General features: G+C 41.7%; 1 protein-coding gene across 6 annotated transcripts in view; it reads right to left on the minus strand.

Annotated features, from left to right (window-relative positions):
• The window catches only part of LOC132379530 (monocarboxylate transporter 12-like), a 109,355-nt gene continuing 83,146 nt past the window's right edge, over positions 1-26,209 (minus strand). For 5 of the 6 annotated variants that reach the window (XM_059947517.1, XM_059947513.1, XM_059947515.1 and 2 more), the window contains 4 exons: positions 21,891-22,034; positions 12,381-13,005; positions 5,024-5,283; positions 1-4,162 (listed from right to left, as the gene is read on the minus strand). In XM_059947517.1, the coding sequence (XP_059803500.1) occupies positions 3,966-4,162; positions 5,024-5,283; positions 12,381-13,005; positions 21,891-22,034 (1,226 nt within the window). In that variant the 3' untranslated portion in view covers positions 1-3,965. Of the gene's footprint in view, positions 4,163-5,023; positions 5,284-5,313; positions 12,162-12,380; positions 13,006-21,890; positions 22,035-26,209 lie in introns of those variants that run through there. The other variant, XM_059947519.1, reaches the window with a different exon arrangement.

A 26,209-nucleotide genomic window follows, 5' to 3' on the forward strand; every position in this document is an offset into this window, starting at 1 on the left:
CCAGATATGCCGTGAAATTTATTAACCTTGCAGTAGTAACACAATGCAATACACGATGTAGAAGAACAGATGTTCATTACAGTAAGTATATAGATGTATATTAAATAGTTAAATTTAAAAAGTAGTGCAGAAACAGAAATAAAAAGGTAGTGAGGTAGCGTTCATGGGTTCAATGTCCATTTATAAATCAGTTGGCAGAGGGGAAGAAGCTGTTCCTGAATCATTGATTGTGTGCCTTCAGGCTTCTGTACCTCCTTCCTGATGATAACAATGAGAAGAGAGCATGTCCTGGGTGCTGGGGGTCCTCAGTGATGGATACCACCTTTCTGGGCATCGTTGCTTGAAGATGTCTTGGATACCACAGAGGCTAGTGCCCATGACAGAGCTGACTGATCTTACAACTTTCAGCAGTTTACTTTGATCAGTGCAGTAGCTACCCTCCCCACCACACCCCCCTCATACGAGACAGTGATGCAGCCTGTCAGAATGCTCTTCATGGTACATCGGTAGAAATTCTTGAGTGTTTTAGGTGACACACCAAATCTCCTCAAACTCCTAAAACAATGTACCACTTTAATTCCCTAACTTACGTAACCGTAGAAAACTATTTAAATTAAGTTGTGAAGGTATGACAAGTAAACAAGTTTCATTTAATAAAAAGCAAATTAGGTCACAACAATCATTTGAAAGAATTTACTTCATAAAACTGCAGATATATAGTTAAAAAGAGGCACAAATATGGCTTCAATTATTAGAATAAAAGTGTTTCCTAATAACTTTAAAATTTACAAATCTGTATTTGAACAATATTTAGCTTAATATTATTTGAGTTACATGAAAACACCTTTGTATATGTACCCTTTGTGTAAGTAGTTTCTGTCAGCATTGCAAAATGATTATATTTATCCATAATTTAAAGACTTTTGGCAATGATGTTGGATAATTCCTCATAGCAGCATGTATAGATACAGTAGTGTGGAATGAATTGGATCACTTGAAATAAATCATCTCCTGTTTAACTTCAATATCGTAGCTTTTGATATGGATGATGCAAAGTATGATATAGATATTGACTAGAGACTGACTAATGTGCAAGGTTTATGTGAAAGTGACCTGTTATGTGAATATTTGCAATGTGAATGAACTCACAGGGTGAATAAACTGCAGGGTGCATGTGATAAGACAGTACTTGTGATGTGAAGGATGCAACGTGTATTGTTTATGTTGATATGTGAATAAAGGCAGGACAAATTTCAGAAGGTGGATCTCATGTGATGTGAATGTTAGCTGGTGACGTCACTTAATGTGACTGATGTTGCGTCTGCTGTACCTGATACCCATATGGAATTGCATATCCAAAGGTGATGGTGAGAGCTTCCTAAAGCTTGATACAATTCCACGCAATCAGCTTTGATACAGCAGTGGTTCTGTTTTCCGTTAACACCAATTCTGGGAAGTGTTCCAGTGGATGGGACTAGTGGCAACACCTATTTTTGACATCAATATTAAGGAAGGCTTATATACAGAACTGTGCCTCAAAAACTTACTAATTTTGTTTTGATGAGGTAGCCAAAAGGATAGACGAGAGTAGGGTGATGTACATTGTCTATATGTACTTTACAAAGGTCTTTGACAAGCTGCTACAAAACTCTAGCCTGTAAGGTTAGATCACATGCGATCCAGGGAGAGATAACTAAGTGGATATACAATTGGTTTAATGGTAGGGTGATGGTGAAAGGCTGTTTTCCAGACTAGAAGCCTGTATCAACTGGTGTGCTGCAGGGATCAGTGCTATTGTGCATCATTTATATGAACACAGTGGCAGAGGTGGACACTGGAGAGAGGACCAAAGGGCTCAGGGTTGTTGTAAGCACTAAGAGTGGTGGGCTGAAAATGTACAGTACTGTGGAAAAGACTTGGGCACAAATACATAGCGAGGGTGCCTAAGACTTTTGCACAGTACTGTATTTGTCAAGGTGGAGCGGAGAGTAAGTTTGTAAATCTAGTGAGGGCAAAGGATGTTGGGAATGGAGAGGGTGGAGTGCTGTGGGAGGAGTGTGGGGATGGTGACCGTGGACTGCCAGGAAACGGGGGGTGGGGTAGCACTGGTACAGACACACCCAGCCCTGCAATGCCAGGAAAGTTCATTTGACTCTAAACAATTGTTTTTTTGTTCATTACAGAACTTACCTCAGGAGCAGCCTGATCCCGCCCCTCTTTTCATCTATGATTCCCCTTTCCCTGCCCTCTTCCCGCTGTAGATACCCATATAAGGTTTGTCATCGGTCACATAGGTCATGTTTTTTTTTGTGGCAGCAGTACTGTGCAATACATAAAATTACTACAGTACTGTGCAGAAGTCTTAGGCACTGAAGAAGGTAAAAAAAAGAAATTAGTTTCTTTGTGGTAGCCCAGATGAACACAATAATATATTCTAATGGGTCTCAATAAAAGAATAATCAATGTTAGATCCCTTTAAGTGGGACACAGAAATGTTTCTTCCCTTCTGACAGTGGTTCACACTGGACTTGAATCTAAGACACTGGGTACTTAAAAAAAAATGGAAATAAATGGTCGGTATTTCTTTAAGCGGAATATGATTCAGTTTAAACTACACCACACCAGAAATTAAACTGGGCAGATTCAGTGACAAAATGGACTGCTCACACAGCAGATCAGGCAGGTACAATTAACATACTCCATTGCTGAATGACGTTGTTCAGCGGCACAGCTAGCGCTGGGTACTCCTGAAACGAACAGAAAGTAGTTCCCTATTCTCCAGTGAGATTTTCAAAGGGCTTCCCTGAGCAGCAACTTCCTCTGCACTGGAAATGTGAATTACCGCTCTCCCTGTGACTGGGTGGGTTCTCCCAGTTGCCCCCATTTCCTCAACGTCCCAGTGCCATACAGGGTGATAGGTCAATTGCCTACTGTAAGTTTCCCTTAGACAAACTGTGGTAGGGGAAGAAATGGAGAGCGTTAATGGATGTGTGTGAGAATAGGCTGCAGAGATATAGATGGTGTAATAGGATTGCTCCAAGAGTTGTCGTAGAGGGTGATTGCTCATCTTTTGTAAAATATGGACTGCCAAATTTGATTATTTAGATAACAGAACTGGCATATGCTAGTGTTAAAGCTTCAAAGGGCTCCCATCCAGGTGGAGCTAAATTGTGATAGCAGGAAAACAATCTGTCAGAACGAAAAATATACTAATGAAACTGAAATTCTCCTCAGTATTCAAAGAAAATTAACATGGTGTCATTAAGACCTAGCTGAAAAATAAACTTGTTTTTTAATGCATAAAAGGGAGAGGTGAGTTTAATACTCTTTTAAACACACATCTTTTAACGTTCTTCTATGATTCCTATCTCAGGCAAAGCATTTGTCGTACTCATGTGATACATTCCTGTACTAGTCATCACAAACTGCAGTGAATAATTTGAGTCAAAAGCAATTCAATCCAAGAAAATTTCAATATGGGAATTAGGGGAGCTCATAGAGACCCCTCAGTTCAGTTATTCTGGGCGATCACAGCTAATTACCCAACTTTATTCCATGTCCCTTGTACATTTCTCCTGGAAAAACAGCCTATGTCAAGAAAGTGACTATTGATTCTATATCAGCATGTGTAATGAGGACTAAACTGACACTTAGAAATCTTATGGAGACACACAGTCACAAATGTATCCTGGTTTGTTTCATAAAAAACAGGATTTTACAGCAAGAGACCTAGCTGGCTAGTCAAGAGGGATGTGTGGAATGTACAAGGGAAATTAGAAAATTTAAAGAAATAACGATTTTGAATATAAAAATACTTTGGCATTGAAAGAATTAACAAAATATTTACTGAGGCTGATGCAATTGCAGATTGTCTACACAAAATGGTTTCCATGCTTTGAGGATCTTCAGAAGCCACCAGATTTGTTACTCCTAATGTTTGCATCATTCCATACAAACTCTTGTCGTTATATCTGATTGTCTGATGCAGTCTGAGAAGTTGCAGTGCTAGGATCTGACTCTATGACGGTGGTTTGAACATCTGCTGAATTTCTGCATTTCTTTATCCAGTCAATAGAAATCACCAAAATGGAACTGAATATCATGGACAATCCACTGACAAGAAAGGCAGTTGTGTAACTTCCTGTTGTATCCACCAACCAACCTGAAAAGAAAATAACAACCATCCTCAAGACATACAAAGAACCATCTCACCCACTCTAACAGCACAAATACAAGTAGTTAAGCACATCTCTACAAACTTGTAGCACTAACAGTGACAAATTCTATTATCAATGGAAACTGAGGCAGAAGTTAAATTTGGATATGGAACCATATCTGGGGAGTAATTACACCAGCAATGACCCACAGATGGATAACGTGATTCACCCTCCAGTAAAACTAGCAAGTGGACTTAATCATGTTTCAGCCAGCAGTTCCTATGGTTTGAGAGGCTGTGGGGGAACCACACTTTCATTCTCCTGTGTCCTTCATCCCTGCTATTGGCAACAAGGTAATGCATTTCAACATTAGTGCCTGAATGGTGGTACAGGCAGAAATAAAAGAGACTTTTAAGAGGCATTTAGATAGACACAAGAAATCGGAGGAATGGAAGGATATGGACATTTTGTAGGCAGAGGAAATTGGATTGTCAATTACATTGTCAATATTGGATTGTCAATGTAATTGCTTCAGCACATCCTGGGCTGAAGGACCTGGTTCCTGTGCTGTATTCTAATCCTCAGAAATGATGTTTGAATAAGTTTGTCTGGAAATCTTTTGGTTAATGTGTTAATTTTTTGGGTTCTGGAATACAAGGTTGGATACTAAAATCACTCAAATTAATTAGAATACAGACCAACTATATCAGCTAACAGAAGAACTTTTTCTGGTGACATATTGCAAAAATATTGTGAGATGGCAGAGACTGGCTGAAACATATTTACAAATTGTAAGAAAACAGTAAAATTCACTGATCATATTTACAATTAAATCATTTTAGGAAGTCATGAACCATATTACTGACCTGCTATTGGTGGGCCAATAAGATAGGGTATCCCATGGATAAAATACACTATTCCCAGAGCAGAGGAGAGAAAAGCATTTCCTGCTATATCTGATGTTACTACTGGGATGAGGGCAACATATGCCCCATCAAAGTATCCATAAAATACTGCATAGGGAACAAGGAGTGGAAAAGATCTCAGAATAGGAATGAAGAGGGAGGAGAGGCCATCCAGCCCAATGGTTAAAATGTACAAGTATTTGCGATACTTCTTCAAGCATCTGTGGATTTAAAGAGAGGCGCGAGCCAGATTAAAATATATCTGTATATTAGTCAACAAATAAAATCATAATGATCTGTTTTTACCACATCCATTACGCAGAGAATCATAACACTATTAAAATACTATCTAGAAATAATTAGGGTAAATCTTGGAAGATGTATTTTGACAGCAAAGTTTGCAGAATGGAATCCCTAAATGCAGCAAATGTGTTACATGTACTAAGACACCACTGAACTGAAGATAAAGCATTGGACCATTTTAAAAAGCAGCATAGGGAGGAAAAGCTGACAACTATGCAATATAGCTCAGTAATCACAAATTTTCTCATTTGGGCAGGGAAGTACTTTAACTGTAAAAAAAAAGTGCACGTTTCCTCAGTGTGTAAGGCAGAGGTTGAGTTTTATCAGCTAAGTAGATCCTCAGAACAACAGCAAAAAACTGCAGATACTAGAAACCTGAAGTACAAACAAAAATACTGGAGGCATTCAGAAGGTCCAGCAGCATCTGCAGAGAAAGAAGCAGAGTTAACATTTTTAGAAAAGTTAAATAACAAAGTTCAAAGTTAATTTATTATCAAAGTACAGATATACTACATATACTACTTGAAATTTATTTTCTTGCAGGCATTCTCAGGAAAATAAAAAAATATAATAGAATTAAGGAACAATATACAAAGATTGACAAAACAAATGTGCAAAAGGCAAACTGGCCAAAAACAAGTACATTAATAAATAAATAATGCCGAGAATATGAGTTGTGGAGTCCTTGAAAGTGAGTCCATAGGTTGTGGAATCAGTTCAGAGCTGAGGTAAGTGAAGTTGTCCACATTGGTTCAGGAGCCAGGTGGCTACTGTGCAGTGACTGTTCCTGACCTCACAGTGTGAGACATAAGGCTCCTGTACCTCCTGCCTGATGGTAGAACAGTAGCGGGAAGAGAGTATGGATTAGATTGTGAGAGTCCTTGATGATGGATGTTTTAAGTTGCGGAGACGGAGTGGAGGGGGGGGAGATGTTGGAGAGAACAGAAGGATTATCTGTGATAGAGTGGAGAACAGGAAGTTCTACTTAAAACATGCTTGTTTTCCTCCTGAGGAAATGTGCCACCTGGATGAGTCTGACCTCCATCAGATCTGACTACATCAGAAAGTTGCCCACAATTTTAAGTGAGACCACCTGTGTTGAGCTGAGCTGTGCCCACAGCTCTCTGCAGTTTCTAGTGTTCATGGGCAGAGAAGCTGCCATATCAAGCCATGGTGAATTCGAATAGGATAATTTCTGTGCTGCATCGGTAAAAACTGGTGATGGCGAAAGGGTGCATGCCAGATTCTTTAGCCTTCGGAGCAAGTACAGGTGCTGGTGAACTTTCTTGGCTAAGGCAAAATGGTTGGCATAAGACAAGATTATGGCGAAGTTGTAGGGTAATGTAATTGGCAGAAACCACCGACATTGAGTAGAGTTGGGCTTCACTTTAAGAGGTTGGTCTTACGCAATGACTTATTACCTTAAGTTCGGTCATCCGTACTTTGGTGTTCAGGTTTTGGACCGCAGTAACTGAGTTGTTGTGGTTTTTCTTAAACATAAAACACCTCTCAATCCTCTTTAATTCAACGATATTGGTGTAAACAACAGCATATGGGCCACTCCCTTCCTGAAGTCAGTCACCAGCTTGTTTGTTTTGCTACCTTTGACAAAAGTTTATTGTAATGGCACCATGTTAGTAGGCTCACCCTCTCCTTCCTGACCTCTGACTCATCACTATTTCAGATACAGCCCACTATGGTGGTATTATCTGCAAACATACAGTTAGGGTTACAGCAGAAGCTGGCCATGCAGTTAGACACCAGCTTTGATAATAATTGTGGTGAAAGGTATTGTGAGATTTCACAAATCCATCTACAATTGTACTGCAACACACACAAAACGCTGGAGGAACTCAGCAGGTCAGGCAGTATCTATGGAAAAAAGTACAGTTGATGTCTCAGGCTGAGACCCTTCAGCCGGACTGGTGAAAAAAATGATGAGGAATAAATTTAAAAGGTGGAGTTGGGGAGAGAGAAACACAAGATGATGGGTGACACCAGGAGGGGGAGGGATGAAGTAAAGAGCTGGGATGTTGACTGGTGAAAGAGATACAGGGCTGGAGAAGGGGGAGTCTGCTAGGAGAGGACAGAAGGCCATGGAAGAAAAGAAAAGTGGGGAGAACACCAGAGGGGAGCAATGAACAGGCAAAGAGATAAGGTGAGAGAGGGAAAAGGGGATGGGGACTGGTGAGGGGGCATTACCGGAAGTTTGAGAAATCGACGTTCATGCCATCAGGTTGGAGGCTACCCAGACAGAATATAAGGTGTTGTTCCTCCAGCCTGAGTGTGGCCCCATAGTGACAGTAGAGGAGGCCATGGATAGACATATCAGAATGGGAAGGGGAGGTGCAATTAAAACGGGTGGCCACTGGGAGATCCCGCTTCTTCTGGCAGACGGCACTTTCACTGCAGAGGGGTGTCCGGTGGGTTGGAGCAGATGGATAATCACAACGGCCCAAGCCCTGCTTGCTGTCAGATACATATTTGTACCAACCCCATTTTCCAGCGCTTGGCCTGCAGCCATCCTCGCTGTGATGTGGCAGGTACTGATGTACAATGGTGGCTGCCCATCCTCATTGCTGCCGCCCATGTCGTGGAGTACACCTGGCACTGAGCCATCCCAGTTTTGCTCCACAGCCGGCCGCGGTACCCTTTACCAAGCTCTGGAGCAGCACTGCACAGGGGCTACCAGCAAGGCAGCAGAGGGCTGTACAAAGTGATCAAACAGCTCAGGAGAGAAGGGACTAACTAGGCTGTGCACCCCATTCATGTGGTAGAGCCAATGACACTGGTTAAATATTAACTTAGTGGCTTTACCACATGAGAATAATGTGCAAACTGCAGAAGGCAAGCACATCAAAGAAAATATCAAGCGCATCTAAATCGAAGTGACCAGAAGACCAGCAACCTGTAAGTAGAATCATACTCCAAGGATCCAGGCCATTCTGCCCATCGTGTGTGTGCCAGCCATTGGGTACATATCCATACCAATCCCATTTTCCAGCACTGGATCTGCAGCCTTCCATACAATGATGTTTCAGGAACTTAACTAAATGTTTCTTAAATGCTTCAAGCCTATGTTTCTCCACCATCTCTTCGGACAGTATATTCTAGACTTCAGTCATCCCCTGGACTGAGGAGGATTCCCTTAATGAGTACTGTGCAGTCCTTTTTTGCTTCTGTTTCGGCATCTGGGGTTCAGAGTGCATTAGCTGATGGACCACTAAGCTACGAAAGCAGTGCTCACCTTTAAATCAGCATCATTATCTGCTAGACTCTGGAGAAAGAGGACACCAATATTTTACCCATCAAATTAGCCCACAAATGAAAGACCACATTCCAAGTGCCTTACTGTGGTGCTGGAATATTGAGTACTATTGGTTAAGTTATCCTTCCAAATTCCTGAGACCACATTCAGCTTTAACTATTCTGAACTGTTTCACGCAGTACATTTCTAGTGTGTGAAAAGATCGCACTATTTAATCAAATATACAGATGAACAGCAATAAAAGTTCACTGGAAAATAGTTTAACATATCTAACATCAGAATAATTGAACAATTCTGCCATAAAATCCTTAGAAACATGTTCTCATCTAAAGAAACTGAAATATGGAAGTGGGCTGTTATTTGGACATGTAGTGTCCAGGGGGCGCTCTAAGCACTTCTCTCAGCTCAGGAGCAACGTGCTCCAACTTCGCTCAGTAGCAACTGCATTTTACGTACATTTCTGATAAAAAACCTAACTAAGGCAGCAGTTCTGACTAACAACATCATCAAATCTTAAACCTGCTAATTTCTGCAGATGCCATGTGGTTTTCTATTACTAACCTTCCTCGTTTTACTCATCGTTGCTCACTGTTGAGCACGACAATGACAGAGTGATTCATTTTTATTAAAAACTATTACCCTTCTCTCAACAGAATTAAAAAGCAACTGCAATACATTCTGTAAATCTCAGAAGAAGAGAGAAATATTTGCTTTCTACCCGAGCAAGACATTTTGCTGTCTTTGGCCTATATCCCTCTAAACATTTCCTAACCACAGAACGGTCGTCGGGCCTCTTAACTAATGTAATTGTACCTGCCTCTACAGCTTCCTCTGCCTGTCTGTGTCATATATTCACCATCCACTGTTATCCTTTAAATTTCTGCCCTCTCACCTAAAACCCATCCCTCTAGTTTTAGATTCCCCTACCCTGGGGAAAAGGCAGTGACCTTTCACTTTACCTATGCCCCTCATGACTTTATATACAGTACCTCTTCTACCCTATCTAGCGTCTCCTTATAACTTGTACCCTCCAGTCCCAGTAACACCCTTGTGAACCTTTTCTGCACTCCTTTCTGCTTATGGGCATCCTTCTAATAATTGTGTGGCCAGAACTGCACATAATACTCCAAGTAACGTCACACCAATGACTTGAACAGTTGTAGCATGACATCCCTACTCCTGTTCTCGAAGCCCTAACCATGTCAAATGCCTTCGTCACTACTCTGTCTACCTGTCTCGCTTTTTGAGAAGTTAAAATACAAAAGCAAGGATGTAATGCTGAGGCTTTATAAGGCATTGGTCAGACCGCACTTGGAATATTGTGAGCAGTTCTGGGCCCCCTATCAATGATAAGATGTGCTGGCATTGGAGAGGGTCCAGAAGGTTCAGAAAATGATTCTGGGAAAGAAAGCGTTAACATACGAGAAGTGTTTGATGGCTCTAGGCCTGAACTCGCTGTGTTTAGAAGAATGGGGGGATCTCATTGAAACCTATCAAATATTGAAAGGCCTAGGTGGAGTGGATGTGGAGAGGGTGTTTTCTATAGTGGGGGAGTCTAGGACCAGAGGGTACAGCTCAGAATAGATGGACATCCATTTAGAACAGAGATGAGGAAAAAATTCTTTAGAGAGAGGGTGGTGCACCTGTTTACTTCATTACCACAGGTGGCTGTACAGGGCAGGTCATTGGGTATATTTAGGCAGAGGTTATAGGTTCTTTATTAATCAAGGCACCAAAAGTTATGGGGAGAAGGCAGGAGAATGGGGTTGAGAGGGACAATAAATCAGCCATGGATAGAATAGTTGAGCATACTCGATGGACCAAATGGCCTAATTTTGCTTCTATGTCTTATGATCTTATGGCCATTATTTACAGGGAGCTATATACCTCTACAGATAAGGTCTCTCTGTTCTACAATACTCTCTGGGGCCCTCTCATTTAGAAACAAAAATAAGTCAAGATGCCGATTACAAATTCATTTGTCCAACGTCCTGAATGAGGATGTGACTGATGGAGAAGGATACAATGCTGTACATTTCCAATTTAAGGATCATTAGTCCAATTATCTGTTATAAACACAGACAAATCAGTTACATGATTTATTAATCTTTCCATTTATCAGATGGACTAAACTCAAGAAGCAAACAATTTCTGTAACCCAACCTCCTCCTTCTCCCAGCCCTTACGTTTCTAATTAACTTCTGGCATTCAAGTACTTTGAAGAATCTAACTGTTTTATTCCAGAAATCCAAGCATAGTACTTGGCATATCCAAGAGTACAATATAGCCATCTCCACTCTGACACTAAAATAACATTTGCTTTTTGGCTGTGCATGGGTGCTGCCAACTTCTGGTCATAACAACCATGTTAGTCTTTATATCATCTACTAATGATTTGTTAAGAAAATAATCTTTGAGGTCAATTAAATCACATTTCTTAAGATATTCACTTCCCGCTAAAAGACTATATAAGTCACCAAGAATGAAAAGAGTACACTGAAGCAAGGATAGAATCAGTAAAGCCAGGTATCAAAAAGGTTTGCACAGCAGAAGGTAGAACAAAAGAATGGGAGAATATATTTTTTTTTAAAGTGAGATAAAATAAAGGAACCTAAAACAATGGTAAAAACGTGAATTATTAAGGACACCCAACAGTGGCACAACCCTTCCCCTTAACACAGTAAAATGTGCCATGCGGTAGCATAGAGCATGGATCATTGATGCTGACTGACAGAAGAGTCCTCAGGCAGATAATTAGAGGTTTGGTCAAAGAGGTAGGTTTTAAGGAATTGTTTATAAAAATAAAGAGACAGAGATTCCTTGAGGAGAAACTCAAACACTCAGGGATTTGACAGCTGAGGACATGCCATCAACAAGACAACAATTAAAAACAGGTCATAATTCGGGAACTGCTGTGGGGTCGGTGGAGATTATAGACATAAAAGCAAAAAAAAAATAAGACAGATGGATTTATAAACAAAGCATCCATTAGGGGTAATTCAGGCATGATGAGGGTTTCTGCCACAGATGAGATGATGTAAGGGCAAAGTCTCATTGTATTTAAACTGATTATCCTTTTTCACTTATTATGTAGTAGATTAGCAGAGATTGTAGATATACACTGAAGATATGAAACAAACCTGTCTCAAGGAATCAAATAACCTTACTGGCAGAGTAAATGTGAAATACATTCAATGGCAGATATCAGCATGGTTTGATAATCCTCTTGTCACTACATCTGGTTCATCCTAAATCTATTACTGCTATCAATACAAAACTCTGGTAGGGTCGGTACCAATCATAATATCTTTGCAATTTGAACAGAAAATTTTGTTGCAACACACATAAATGCTGGATGAACTCAGCAGGCCAGGCAGCATCCAAGGGGGAAAAAAAAAGTACAGTTGACGTTTCAGGCTGAAACTCTTCAGCAGGATGCTGACTTCCTCCAGCAGCTTGTGTGTGTTGCTTGGATTTCCAGCATCCCCAGATTCTCTCTTGTCTGTGAGAACATTTTGTTGAATGGATCTGGGGAAAAGAATGCCAAGTCGTTGAACCACTTTCAATGATCTTAGAGCAGGGGTTCCCAAACCGAGGCCCGCGGACCTCTTGGTTAACGGTACGGGTCTAAGGCATGAAAAGGCTTGGGAACCCCCATCTTAGTGCTGCAAATAATCTGACAGCTGACAAGTTCAGTCATTTTCACACAGAATACAAAGTGAGCGCTTTTGCTTTTTGAAACCTTACCTTCTATCTGTTAGCCAGCCAAATGAGATGTTTCCAACAATGTCCACAATGCCAAGGATTGACATTAAGAAGGCTGCTTGCTGCTGGCTGATCCCAGCGCTTACGGCGTATGGTACTAGATGTACAAAAGGGGTACTACAACCATAAGCTAAGAACAGCAGTGATACAGCAAATACAAAGAAGTCTGGCGTCAGGAGGAAGGCATATTCTTTATATGATGGGCAGCAGTTGCAGAGTTTCTTTTTGACACAATCTTTCCTGGTGGAGTTTGAGTCCACAGAATGGCGGGGCAGCGCAGGATCCTCATGTTGTGACTTGTAGCTGCATTCCTCATAAGAATTTCTGCTTGCAATACTGCTAATGTTCGAAATGGACAGATCCTCGGCAAGTGAAAGAGGTCGCAGCAGAGCACCGCAGACGCAAATGTTAGCTACGAGGCCTCCGAGGATGAGCAATGCCCCGCGCCAAGAGTATTCTTCAATCAGCAGCTGTACCACGGGAGCTAAAACAAAGGTCCCAATTCCACTTCCTGACATGGCCAACCCATATGCCATGGCTTTCTTGTTACTGAAATATTTTCCCACAATTGCTATGGAAGGAGAATAAGCTAAAGCATATCCACAACCTGCAACAGAGAATAATTTTTTTAGAATACATAAAAAAGACATTGGCAGTCACACACTTCCTGCCCCTCCTGCTCTGATAACCTGTAGAATTTGGGGGGGAAACCCTATTTCAGGAAAATACTAAACTTTCTAACTTAAAAAGAAAAGTTTCCACATCATTGCTCCCACTCAATATGCCATGCCAGGAGATCTTGTCTTCCTGTCATTCTGTGACAGGACTACCAAAGGCAGATGAATAGTTGCATGAAACTGGTTAGAGAAACAAAATAAAGAATTTGCCAAGAGGGAAACATTAATCTGAGACAGATCTATCAATCTAACTCTTCCAGCAATTCTTTGTTCCAGATATCCAAGAAATACAGACAGCAAAGTCATCACGGAAAATCATTGACTATACTGTATAAAATATTTAAATATCTAGTACATGAAGGACTCAACAGGTTAACAGTCTCTCAAAGGCATATACTGCCACCTGAATTAACATTAATTCTTCTGCCGACGGAATTCACACAAACCTGCTTTAAATTCTAATGGGAAAGTAGAACTACAGCTGCTGGAAACCTGAAATGCTGGAAATAAGCAAATGTCCACTTGTGGAAAGAAAAAACATAGTTATCATTTCAGAAGTCATCATTTCTGAAGAACAATACTGAATTGGTTACAGAACCTGTAGATTCACTTTCAATTACCTTAACACTCGTGTTCTCAGTATTATTATTTTTTAATTTAAACAATCTGTCTTCTTTTGCTCAATGGTTGTTTGACAGTCTTTGCTTATAGGTTTCCATATCTTCTATTTTATTTCTTTATTTTCCGGTAATTGCCTGCCAATCTCAAGGCCATACGCACTTACCTATATGTACTTTGATAATAAATTTACTTTGACTCTGATCCCCAATGCAATGCACAAGATGGAGGAGGTCAGCTCCTATTTGGTATCCAGTTCTTTTAAGAACTAGTTTAATCGGGTATTTGATTACTAATGTAATTGAGTCACCAGAACATTGTGGGCTGAAGGGTTCGTTTCTGGTCTGTGTTCTATGTTCTATGTATAACTGAGATTGGCTCTGTCGCAGACAGGGGGTTCAGTAGTGTGCTTTGTCACAAAGCTTGCAATCTGCAATCTGACAGCTTTCTAACAACTTCTACCTGAAGCTGAACAGTCACAACAATTTTCGTTTGTTTGAATTGACTGGAAATAAAAAGAAAGCTCAAGGCTCTTCAGATCAGAATGAGGTTTAATATCATGGGCATATGTCATGAAATTTGTTGTTTTGCACCATCAGAATATTGCAATGCATAACAGTAAAAACAATAAATTACATGAAAAAATACACACAATTAAAATATTTGCAAAAAGAGAGTTAAAAAAAGTGAGGTAGTGTTCATGAATTCATTGTCCATTTAGAAATCTGATGGCAGAGGGGAAGAAGCTGTAACTGAAGTTTGTGTCTTCAGGATCCTATCTCCTCTCTGATGGGAGCAATAAGAGAGCATAGCACACTACAGCACAGTACAGGCCCTTCAGCCCTCCATGTTGTGCTGACTCATATAATCCCTAAAAAAAAGTACTAAACCCACACTACCCCATAACCCTCCATTTTTCTTTCATCCATGTGCCTGTCCAAGAGGCTCTTAAATACCCCTAATGTTTTAGCCTCCACCACCATCCCTGGCAAGTCATTCCAGGCACACAAAACCTTGTGTGTAAAAAACTTACCCCTGATGTTTCCCCTAAACTTTCCACCCTTAATTTTGTACATATGCCCTCTGGTGTTTGCCATTGGTGCCCTGGGAAACAGGTACTGACTATCCACCCTATCTATGTCTCTCATAATCTTGTAAACCTCTATCAAGTCCCCTCTCATTCTTAAGAGAAAAGTCCCAGTTCTGCTAACCTAGCTTCATATGACTTGTTCTCCAATCCAGGCAACATCCTGGTAAATCTCCTCTGCACCCTCTCCATAGCTTCCACATCCTTCCTATAATGAGGTGACCAGAACTGAACACAATACTTTAAGTGCGGTCTCACCAGAGATTTGTAGAGTTGTAACATGACCTCTCTACTCTTGAACTCAATCCCCCTGTTAATGAAGCCTAGCATCCCATAGTCCTTCTTAACTACCCTATCAACCTGTGCAGTGACCTTGGGGGATGTATGGATTTGAACCCAAAGGTCCCTTTGTTCATCCACACTCTTAAGTAACTGACCATTAATCCTATACTCAGTCTTCTGGTTTGTCCTTCCAAAATGCATCACCTCACATTTGTCCGGATTGAACTCCAGCTACCATTTTTCTGCCCAACTCTGCAGCCTGTCTATATTCTGTTGTAAACTTCGACCACCTACAATTCCATCCACAACTCCTCCAATCTTTGTGTCATCTGCAAACTTACTCACCCATCCTTCCGCCTCTACATGCAGGTCATTTATAAAAATCACAAATAGCAGGGGTTCCAGGACAGATCCCTGCAGCACTCCACTAGTCACTGACCTCCAGGCAGAATACTTTCCTTCCACAACAACCCTCGGCTTTCTTCCTTTAAGCCAATTTTTTATCCAAACAGCCAAGGTTCCCCTTATCCCATGCCTCATGACTTTCTGGATGAGTCTCTCATGAGGGACCTTGTCAAATGCTTTAGAAAGTCCATGTAGACCACATCCACTGCCCTACCCTCATCAATTTCTTTTGCTAACTCTTCAAAAAACTCAATCAGGCTTGTGAAGCACAATCTTCCTTTCACAAAGCCATGTTGACTATCCATGAGTAGACTGTACTTCTCCAAATGCTCATAGATCCTATCCTTAAGAATCCTTTCCAGTAGTTTGCATACCACTGACTACCGCATGTCCTGGGTGCTGGGGGTTCTCAATGAGGGATGCCATCTTTCTGATGCATCGCATTTTGAAGGTGACCTCTACGCTGGAGGGGCTAGTACCAATAATGGAGCGGCTGAGTTTACAACTTTCTGCAGCTTTTTCTGATTCAGTGCAGTGGCCCCTCCATACCAGATGGTGATGTAACCAGTTAGAATGCTCTCCACGGTGCATCTGCAGAACTTTGCAAGAGACTTCGGTGGCATACCAAATCTCCCCAAACTCAAAATGAAATATAGCCACTGCCTTTGTAATTGTGTCAATATGTTGGATGCAGGATAGATCTTCAGATGTTGACACACAGGAACTTGAAACTGCTCACCCTTTCCACTGCTGATCCCTCAATGAGGAGTGGTGTGTTCCTGAAGTCCACAATCAATTCCCTGGTCTTACCGACACTGGGTACAGGCTCGTTGTTGCAACACCACTCAGCCAGCTCTCACTCCTGTACAATTCCTCATCACCATCTGAAATTCTGCCAACAATAGTCCTGTCATTGGGATATTTAAGAATGGTGTTTGAGCTGCGCCTAGCCATGCAGTCATGGGTGCAGAGAGAGTAGAACAGTGGGCTAAGCATGCATCCAGTGTTGACTGTGAATGAGTAGATATTTCCAATTCACACTGTGGTCTCCTCGAGAGCAAGTCAAGAATCCAATTGCAGAGGGAGGTACAGAGGCTCAGGCTTTAGAGCTTGTTGATGAAAACTGAGGATATGGTAGTGGTAAGCGCTGAGGTGTAATCAATAAACTGCAGCCTGGTATAGGCATTGCTATTGTCCAGGTGATCCAAGGCCGAGTGCAGCTGGTGAGATTGCAACCAATGTAGACCTATTGTGGTGAGAGGCAAATTGCAGCAGGTCCAGGTCCTTTCTTAGATTCACTTTGTAGTGATAATGAGTTACCAGATTCTGCTCTTCACAAAACAACAAATAACCGGACATCACTCTGCTGTAAGCGTGTAATCAAAGCATGTTAAGATCTACATCTGTCAGCATTACTTGTCTTTCAATGAATATATTCTACAGTAGCCCTCTCTCTAAGAAACTAGACTGTTTCAAGTTCTTGCCTACTAACTGGAACTTACAGCCTATAGGTGTGCTAAATTATTATTGAGTCTTGCACCATAGATATTTGCAAGAGATATTTGAAGAGGCATTGACAAACAGCGACATGGGCTAAAATGGAAGCTGCCCAATTCCCAAAGGAACCGGGCTCAACAAAAGGCAGCTGCCGACAATTTGATATGTGGCAGTCTGAGAAAGCCATTAGTCTTCGACAGCAAGGCACGCAGACAGCCTCCCCACACACTGTAGCAGCGGAGGGAAAGGGAGCTCCCAGTATAACACACCAGCGAGACTAATCTACAGGAGACAGCTCTTGCACGCAATGGGAGGTGGGCTGCCTCAGGAATGGGAACCCCCACTCATTCAAGCAATGAGGGGATTAGTTAAGTCAAGGTGACAAGCACACCACTGAAGACAGCTGCAGTGAGCCATCTCAGCAAATGGATCATATTTCCATTCACTAATGCTTTGCCTGGAGTCTCTCAGTTCCTATTGATGAACCTTGGTGTGAAAGACTGCAATGCAGACAAGGGCATTGGAAACTGCATTTAGCAGGTGCCTAATGAAAATCATCTACCTCTCTTGCAGGCCACACCTACTTCTGCTGTGCTGCAATATGAAGTGAGTGGCGTAAAGCTGCGACCTCCCTAGTAGTCTTCGTCATCCTTCTGCTGGCTCACCAGGCTCCTCCACAGTCTCATCTTCTCATGGGTGGCTTGGCTGCTATTAGAGCCAGTGATCCTGGTTCAATCCCCATCACTGCCTGTTGTTACGAATTCCCGTAACTGGATCACTTACCAGCAAAGATAGAGAGGTCCGTTGAAGTCTGATGGTACTATTTTTAAAAGTATTTATTGATAAAGGGCACAAAAATAAGATTAATGCAAACATACAGATAATATACATCGTCAATACTAAATCTAAGCACGGGTATAATAATAACCAATAAGAAATAGCTCTATCGTTGTCTAGGGGTTAACGTATTGTCCGATGGAAAGATAACAGTCACTATCAGTTCGTTCAAGCTGCAGCGTTGTTGGGTTTAAAAGTGATGCGGTTTAAACTTGCCCCAGGTCTTTTATGATGCCAATGAGTCAGGGGAGCGGGCTTCCCCGTTGTTAGCTAAAAGCTTTTTCCGTGGTTCCAGCCACAGAATCGAACGCACGTGGCTTCCTTCAGATGACTTCGTGCTGTTACGTGGTCGCTTAACGTTTCTTCTGGTGCGTCTAAAGGGGTTGTTCCCCAGACCCTCTTTTATACTTCCTCACAGGGTCTCCGATGTCAATCAGGTTGGGATGATGCAATCCCTCAACCAGCCCACTCTGCTCATCCCCTGAGGGGCTTCAATGAATAGTACAGTACTCGATACACAACTTGGTCTTCCGGAGACAATGGCTATGTCCCATAGCTTTACATTGCCGGGGAAACGAGGCATTTTGCACGTCCCACTCTCATTTCCTGGGCCCCTTGACCCAACCCACCGGTGATCTTGTGATTCTCACAAAGGAGAGGGCTACGGACATAACACTGTAATGAATTTGTACAGTCTCTCCGTGACCAATTGGGTTTCCTCCCACATTCCAAGTACACACGGGTGAGGAGGTTAACTGGTCACATGGGAGTAATTGGGCTGATGAGGGCTCATTGGACCAAAATGGCCTGTTACCATGCTGTATTCTTAAATCTAAAATTGTCCACTTACTGCTCTCCCTGCTGAATTGGCTGACATCTCCAATTTGCTGGGTTGAGCAGCACTGACTAACGTAGACTGTGTACCTGTTGGCCTTGTCTATATTCTAGGGCTCACTCCCAGCTGGACAGAAGCAGCCACCAGAATCTCATTATTAGATCATTAGTGGAGATTCTCATAATAACTCTCGGGCCGACCTGGATTCTCGTAGCAAGGCTCAGCAGGTGTGCTACACCTGCCGACTGCTTTAAGAAGGCAGAGAGAAGAGTGGATCAGTCAGGATCCATCAGTCTAGAGAGGACTGGCTGCAGAAAATGACTGTCAGATCTACTCTCCCTGAAAATAAAAGTATCGTGCATGAGCCAGGGTGCTATTTGTCCCATCATACCTGTACTGGTTGAAAAGGAAGTACCAATGCAATTACTCTTTCAGGATGAGGCATATTATCCTGCAGCTCGCAGTTCTTCAACTACAGATCCAAGGGCATTACCAATGTTCTGTGTCTGACACGCTTACAGGCTTTGAGTTGTGGATATATGTGTCACCCTCTAGGTGAAATACTTCTTTCTCACCTCCCCTCAAATTCATCTACAATGATCTTAAGTGTATGTATCCTGGACTTTGAACCACTTCATTAGGATTCTAGGATAAAATACGTTTGAGTAACAGATGAAGCTTAGAAGCTTATGGACCGAATATAGGCAAATGGGACTCGTGTGGATGAACATCTATGTTGGCCTGAACAAATTAGGCCAATGGGCCTGATCCCTTGCAAAGTCACCTTACTACTCTATTCTGAGCCTTGGCTTAGTGGAAATTGTAATATTTCCTCATTTTGAAGGATTTAGAGTCATATTAGAGCCAAATACGGGGAATCACCATCCAAATCAAGATTATGCAGATGTTTTCTCTCAGAGTTCTGAGTCTTTGGAACTACCTACCTCAAAGGGTAGTGAAAGAAATTTTGATTAGCAAGAGGTACAAGTTTGCCTGTGGTAGAAAGGACTGTGGAATTGAGGTTGCTGCCAGTTTAGCCATGATCTTATTGACTGGTGGAACAGCAGAGTAATACTGTTTCTGAACCTGGTGGTGTGGGACCATAGTCTCCTATACCTCCTGTCTGATGGTAGTTGTGAAGGTGTAAGGTCTGGATGGTGGCGTCCTTGAAAGATGCTGCTTTCTTGTGGCAGCGCTCCTCATAAATGTGCTCATTGGTAGGGAGGGATTCCTTTGGTGGACGAGGTTGTACCATCATTTTCTGTAGACATTTCCATTTCTGAGCATTGGTGATTCCATAACAGGCCATGATGCAACCAGTCAGGATACTTGCCTACGTGGTTGCATACAATTGCTACGTTTTTCCAATGTTCACTATATCAGTAAATCAACACATCCTCTTGCAATTTGTCAATGTGTCTCAAGTTTCTTTCCACAGAGAGAGAAAAGCACATGTTTCACCAAATTGATAATTGGAGTTAAATACTTGTTAAAGAACACAGTAAAGATTAAAGAAGCTACCATATCACCTGTATTGGAGGAGCACAAAGGATTCTGTTGTCACTGAACACAATGGCTGTGCCCAAAACAGCCTCTAAAGTGCTTCATGGATGCATAGTTTGAGGAAATACAAACAATTGACACGTTGTAAGAAAATGTATTGAATAGATGGTACAGCAAACACAGAGAAAAACATGACCTGATTGTATCAAGTGCATTTATTGGAATAAAGTATGCTTTTGGGGAAAATATCAATGGATAAGGAGAGATTACCTTCAGCCATTGGTTGGATAATTCTTTCAAGAGATATTAACAGGCAGAGAAGGCATGCAATGGGATCTATTCAGCTTGTGCATGGACTGTTCATATCTGTGTGAAGTTTCCTTTAGCCACAGTACCACTGAATCAAATAATATTTAAGAAATGCAGTCACCCAATTTCCCAAAAGCCATACAAGGCTGTTTTTCTCAATTGATAAGAATGAATTTTGCAATTGCTTAGGAGCTTTTTAATAAAGTGCAAGGGAGGTACGAAATGATATTTTACGGACCAAAACACAGCACAGGTGATTTCTATGCCAAATTTCACCAATGAATAACAGTCATGGAAGCCCCATTTACTGCAGATGCAAAGAGAGGACTGGCTGAGACCTTTCCCTGTGTAATGACTCAACAGACACTGGAAGCATCAAATATGGCAACAGTCCAATTTCTTTACAATGAACCAGCTCTGCTACATCCCCCACAAGGCCAGAAGAGGCTCTGCATTTCCCTGCTGCCCAGAAAAAAGTCAGCATAGAAGTTTCACTCATCGTCTCCTCAGAGCAAGAAATTTTGATATTTAAGTGAGCTAACTTTTTTCCTTCATCTACAATGAAGTTTATTGAAGAGTGAACCAAAAATTGGAAGCTAATATTCACACCTGTATAAAAGTAGCATTTCCTTGTTCAAAGTTCAGACAGTGCAGTGACAGGGGCCATACTGTTCTCCTTGTGCACAAGTAAATAAAGTGAGGTTGAGGAACAAGTGTGAGTTTTCAGAGTCCAGTTAATCACTGAGAGCATCTAGAAAGTCACCAAAGTAATCGGCTTAGAGATTTGCAGTATTATTTCTGGACCTATCTTGATACTAAGGAAACAGTTTTCCCAGTAAAAAAAAAATTTCAAGCAAAAATAGTTTTCCCCAAATTGTGATGTAATCACAAAACAGGCAGAACTACATCTCCAAGTCTTCTATTGTTTGCTTTCTCATGCAATTGTATATTAATTAAACAGTAAGGCATTAGCAAGCTTTATTCATTTGACAGCTCTGAACAACCATAATTAAATATGTGCTTTTGTCCAACAAAACAAATAGAGTAATTTTGTAACAGTAGCTGAACAATATGTCATTCAAATAATTAAGTTCATGGGTGACACAGTGGTGCAACAGTCAGTGTTGCTGCTGCCCAGTTTCAGTGACAGTGGTTCCACAACAACCTCTTGTGCGCAGTTCATACATTCTCTCTGCTCTTCCTTTGAGTGGCCTAGGTTTCTCCCACATCCCTCAGAGGGGTAGGTTATTTGTTTGCTGCAAATTGTTCCCAATATGGACTGAGTTTTGATGAAACATCTTCCATCTAAAACATAAATTCTGTTTTCTTTCCATATATGGTGCCTTCCTACTGAATATTTCCAACAGTTTTTATTTTTCTTTCAGATTTTCAGCATCTGCTTGTTTCAATTTCCAATTTACAGTATGGTATACATTTCTTACCAGTCAGGACTCCCAGTGAGAGATACAGATACTCCAGGCAAGTTGCGAATGAACTGAGAATGAGGCCAAGAGTAGCCAATATTCCTCCAAGAATTACCGCCACACGAGTAGAATAACGGTTACTAATTATACTCCCAATGGGAGCTAAAGAGAATAAAAGACAAAGGTAATGAAAGTCAAGCATTGATGCTGCATTTGCAGGCTACATACAATAAAATCCAATAAAACAGATCACAATTCTCCATGCATTTTGCAACCTGTGCAGAAAGTGATATGGTCAATGCCATCATACTTTAGGAGTTTTTTTTTAAACCATTGGTACCATATTTATGGCTCAATTTCAACTAATTCCACTCATTTCCTTTTTACTAAGACACAGGAGCAGAATTAAGCCATTCAGCACATCAAGTCTGTTCCTCTGTTCAATCATAGCTGATTTATCTTCCCTCTCAACCTCCCTTTAAAAATATCCAATGAAATTAATTTTACAATTCACAGCCATCTGGCTAAAGAAATTCCTCATCTCTGTTCTAAAGGGATGTCCTTGCATTTTGAGGCCTTACAATATTCTGTATCTTGGAGAGTTACTCATGTATACAAAGCCTATGGGATGCTGTTCTCCCATTGCTAAAGGTATACTTAATACACATAACACATTTGATCCATGTTACCATGGAGTCATGAGCACACACCAGAGGCAACAGAGCAAACAGTGTCCAATTCCTTGCAACACACAGCTTAGTCCCTTGTGAATCTGATTCAATTACCACACAGAATGACCTTGACACTGAGAAAGGATCTGAAGAACAAGACAAGCCATGCACATGCACTAGATACTGGAATCATCAATTATTTGCACATCTGCTGGGGAGCCACTAGGAGCACAGCCTCTGTGAACTTTAGGTGCCGTGTCAGTGGTGATTGCAGATCATTTTGGTGGGGAGGCTTGCTTTTCTGCCAGAAGTCAACAGAGGCTTCAATTGCTAACACGCAAAAGCTCCAGCCCGCCTCCCCACCCCCAAGAGCAGAAGTGAACCATCCTCACAGCAGAGGGTCAGAGGGCTTGTCTCCTCGGATTTGTTTCCGAGAAGAAATGCAATGCAGTCAGTGTGGAGTTTGCACATTCTCACTGTGACAACTTAGGGTTTCGGTGTGTGTCCTGGCTTCTTCCCATGCTCCAAAGGTGTGCTGACTGACAGATAATTAGCTGTGGTGAACTGCCCCACAGTGTGCAGGAGAGCCAGGGTAGAGCTGATGTTCTTACTTTAATATGGGCAAGTGGACCTCAAAGATTGGCAATTTGGTTGCATGACACAACCTTTCTCAGTACAACAACCAGCTTTTCTCAGAGTACAATACTACCAAGCTGCTTACTAGATTGGAACACACTTTTCCAGAAATTTGAATAGAAATCTCCAGTTGCAATGCCACTTGTGCTTGAGAATTGCGTGAACATGATGATGTCATTAAAGGTGCAAAGCTAATCAGGTGTTTGGTCCATGAATTGGTGAGCTGGCTGCGACATGTGGACTACTACTGAAACAAGCATGGTAGCCCAATGACTTCTAGTAGCAATGTGGGGCACAGTGGTCACTTTACTTTTAACAAGTGTAGTTAAGGCATGAAAATTATGGACTCACTTTCAAGCACTCTTCACTCATGTTCTTGGCTTTATTTATTATAAATAATAACAATAACATCATTGAAGAACCCGCACCCCTGGCTCATCGTCTGTTTATCCCCCTCCCATTAAGAAGCTATGAGTAGCATCCACACCGGGACCACCAGACTCAAAAACAGCTACTCTCTCCAAGTAGCAAGTCTGATCAACACCTCCATTCCTCTATTATTTCCTGCCAGCCATCTTATGTACAGATTAGCATCATTTTATAAACAAATAAGCTACGTTATGGTATTTAGATTTATTGTGTGCGCACATTTTTAGCATTATTGTGTTCTTTATCTTTTGTGTTTTTATTGCATCGGATCCAGAGTAACAGTTATTTTGTTTTCATTACAGTTGTGTACAGGAAATGATAAACTTAATTGTTTTTTTATATTTGCCTAGTGTCTTCTTTTACGCATTGGATGCCTGTTACACTCCATGTGCAGTTTTTCATTGATTCTATTCTAGTACTTTGTTCCACGTTGAACGTCTGCAAGAACATGAATCTTACAGTAGCAGATGGGACGTATACGTACTTTGGTAATAAATTTACTTTGAACTTTGAAATTAATTCAGATGCTCTGCAGGCCTCCTGAAACTACTTATGGTTTTATTTGGGGAAAACATCACAATCGGCATCACCGGCTTTTAATTGCTTAAGCCGTTGCAAGAGTTACACACTAACACTGGATCGAGTCAGAATAAGCTGAGAGAGGACCCCGCACCCAATACTGTTCACCATCTCCACTTCATCTTTTAATACTGCTGCTTAGAGTTCCCATTTTTTTTAAATCATTATATCAGAATATATTACACATACTTATAAAACAAGTGAAGGGAATCATACAACAGTTGAACAGTGGACAGAAAGTACAATTATTGACGAGTGTAGATTCAGTGATGCATGAACCAAGCCATTTTTTTTTAACTTCAGCAATTTTCGCTACAGCTAAAGGTTGCAAGAGGTCATATTCAGAATCTTGCAATCCTCAACAGAATTTCAGTCCAGTTTCCATTACTATGGATGGAAAACAAGGCATAAATTCACTCTATTGTACACATTAAACAACAATGTAATAGACTACGCCAAGCTCCATTCAGACTACCAGCAATCCTGTTACTGAGTGGTGCTGGTGAAGAATAATTAACTAAAATCATCGAGCCTGTCTTCAGGTCATTTAAGGATACAAAGTAAAAGCACTTGGCTATAAACATCTGACAACAATTTAAATGGTACTATTTAAAAACAACTGTAGTTACTGAGATAAATAAAATAAAAAATGAGGTTTAAATCCAACCATTATTTGAGTTTGAACTATTTCCGATCAGTGAACAAAGGACAAGACAGCGAAACGCCTTTACACGGGTCTGCGGTTGAAGACTAAGAAGGCATTACTTTGTGGCATTTTTCGGAGTTTGAACTGCACCCAATGGGATTCATTAGCAAGGACAAATTAAAATAAGGCAGGGGCAAGCAGAGCAGTCATTGGGTGAGTGGGCCAGTGTTAGGGTGGGGAAGTTCTGACTTTCACTCCTCAGGCGCGAGTGAGTTAAGTACCTGGTAAGCTTCTTCTTCATTCCCCGTCCGTTAGGGCACAGTTAGTGCCATGAAAATGGCTTTGTGTGAAATGTGGGAATTCTGGGAGACCTCCAGCCTCCTGGATTAGCAGATACACACTGAGCGGCAGCTCCTTAGAGACTGTGTTAAGGAGAGCCAGCTCAATGACCTTCAGCTCATGGGAGAACGAGGAGGTAGTCGCCCCTAGGTTGCAGGGGGCAGGTAACTGGGTGACTGCCAGGACAAGAGTACAAAAGGACACCCAGTAGAGAGCACCCCTGTGGCTGCTCCCCTCAATAATAAGTATACCGTTTTCAATACCATTACCGGGAGGGTGGGGAGCCGCTGGTGCTATGACCAGAAGAGAGGTGAAAGGGACTGCACGTCTCAGTGATAGGAGATTCCATACTTCGAGGAAAAGGGATGAGATTCTGTGGGCACGACTGGGACACCTGGATGGTATGCTGCCTCCCCAGGGCCAGGGACATGGATGTCTCCAATCAGGTTCACAGCATTCTAAAAGGGGGAGGGTGAGCAGCCAGAGGTCATGGTACATATTGGCAACAGTGACATAGGTAGGAAAGGCAAGGGGGCCCTGAAAGATGCCAGGGAACGAGGTAGAATGCAGAAAAGGGAAGTAATCCCTGGATTTCTCCCAGTGCCACGTGCCAGGTAGGGTAAGAGTAGGAGCATTTGGAGGATGAATGTGTGGCTGAGGAACTGGAGCAGGGGCAGAGGTTTAAGATTTATGGATCATTGGGATCTCTTGTGGGGAATGTACAACCTGCACAAAAGGGACAGGTTACACCTGAACCCAAGAGGGACCAATATCCTTGCTGGCTGGTTTGCTAGAGCTGTTCAGAGGATCTAAACTAATTTGGCAGGGGTATGGGACTGGAGCAGTAGGGCTGAGGATGGAGTAGTTAGCTTATAAACAGAGGCAGTGTGTAGTGAGACTGCTAGCAAGGACAGGCCGATAATAGGGCACAATTGTAGTCAATGGGACGAGCTGCAATGTAAAAGGGGGACAGAATCAAAAGGGATAATAAATACAGGACTGAAGGTGTTATATTTGAATGCACACAGTGTATAGAA

This window comes from Hypanus sabinus, chromosome 22 (assembly GCF_030144855.1).
Source record: "Hypanus sabinus isolate sHypSab1 chromosome 22, sHypSab1.hap1, whole genome shotgun sequence".
Classification (NCBI taxonomy): domain Eukaryota; kingdom Metazoa; phylum Chordata; class Chondrichthyes; order Myliobatiformes; family Dasyatidae; genus Hypanus; species Hypanus sabinus.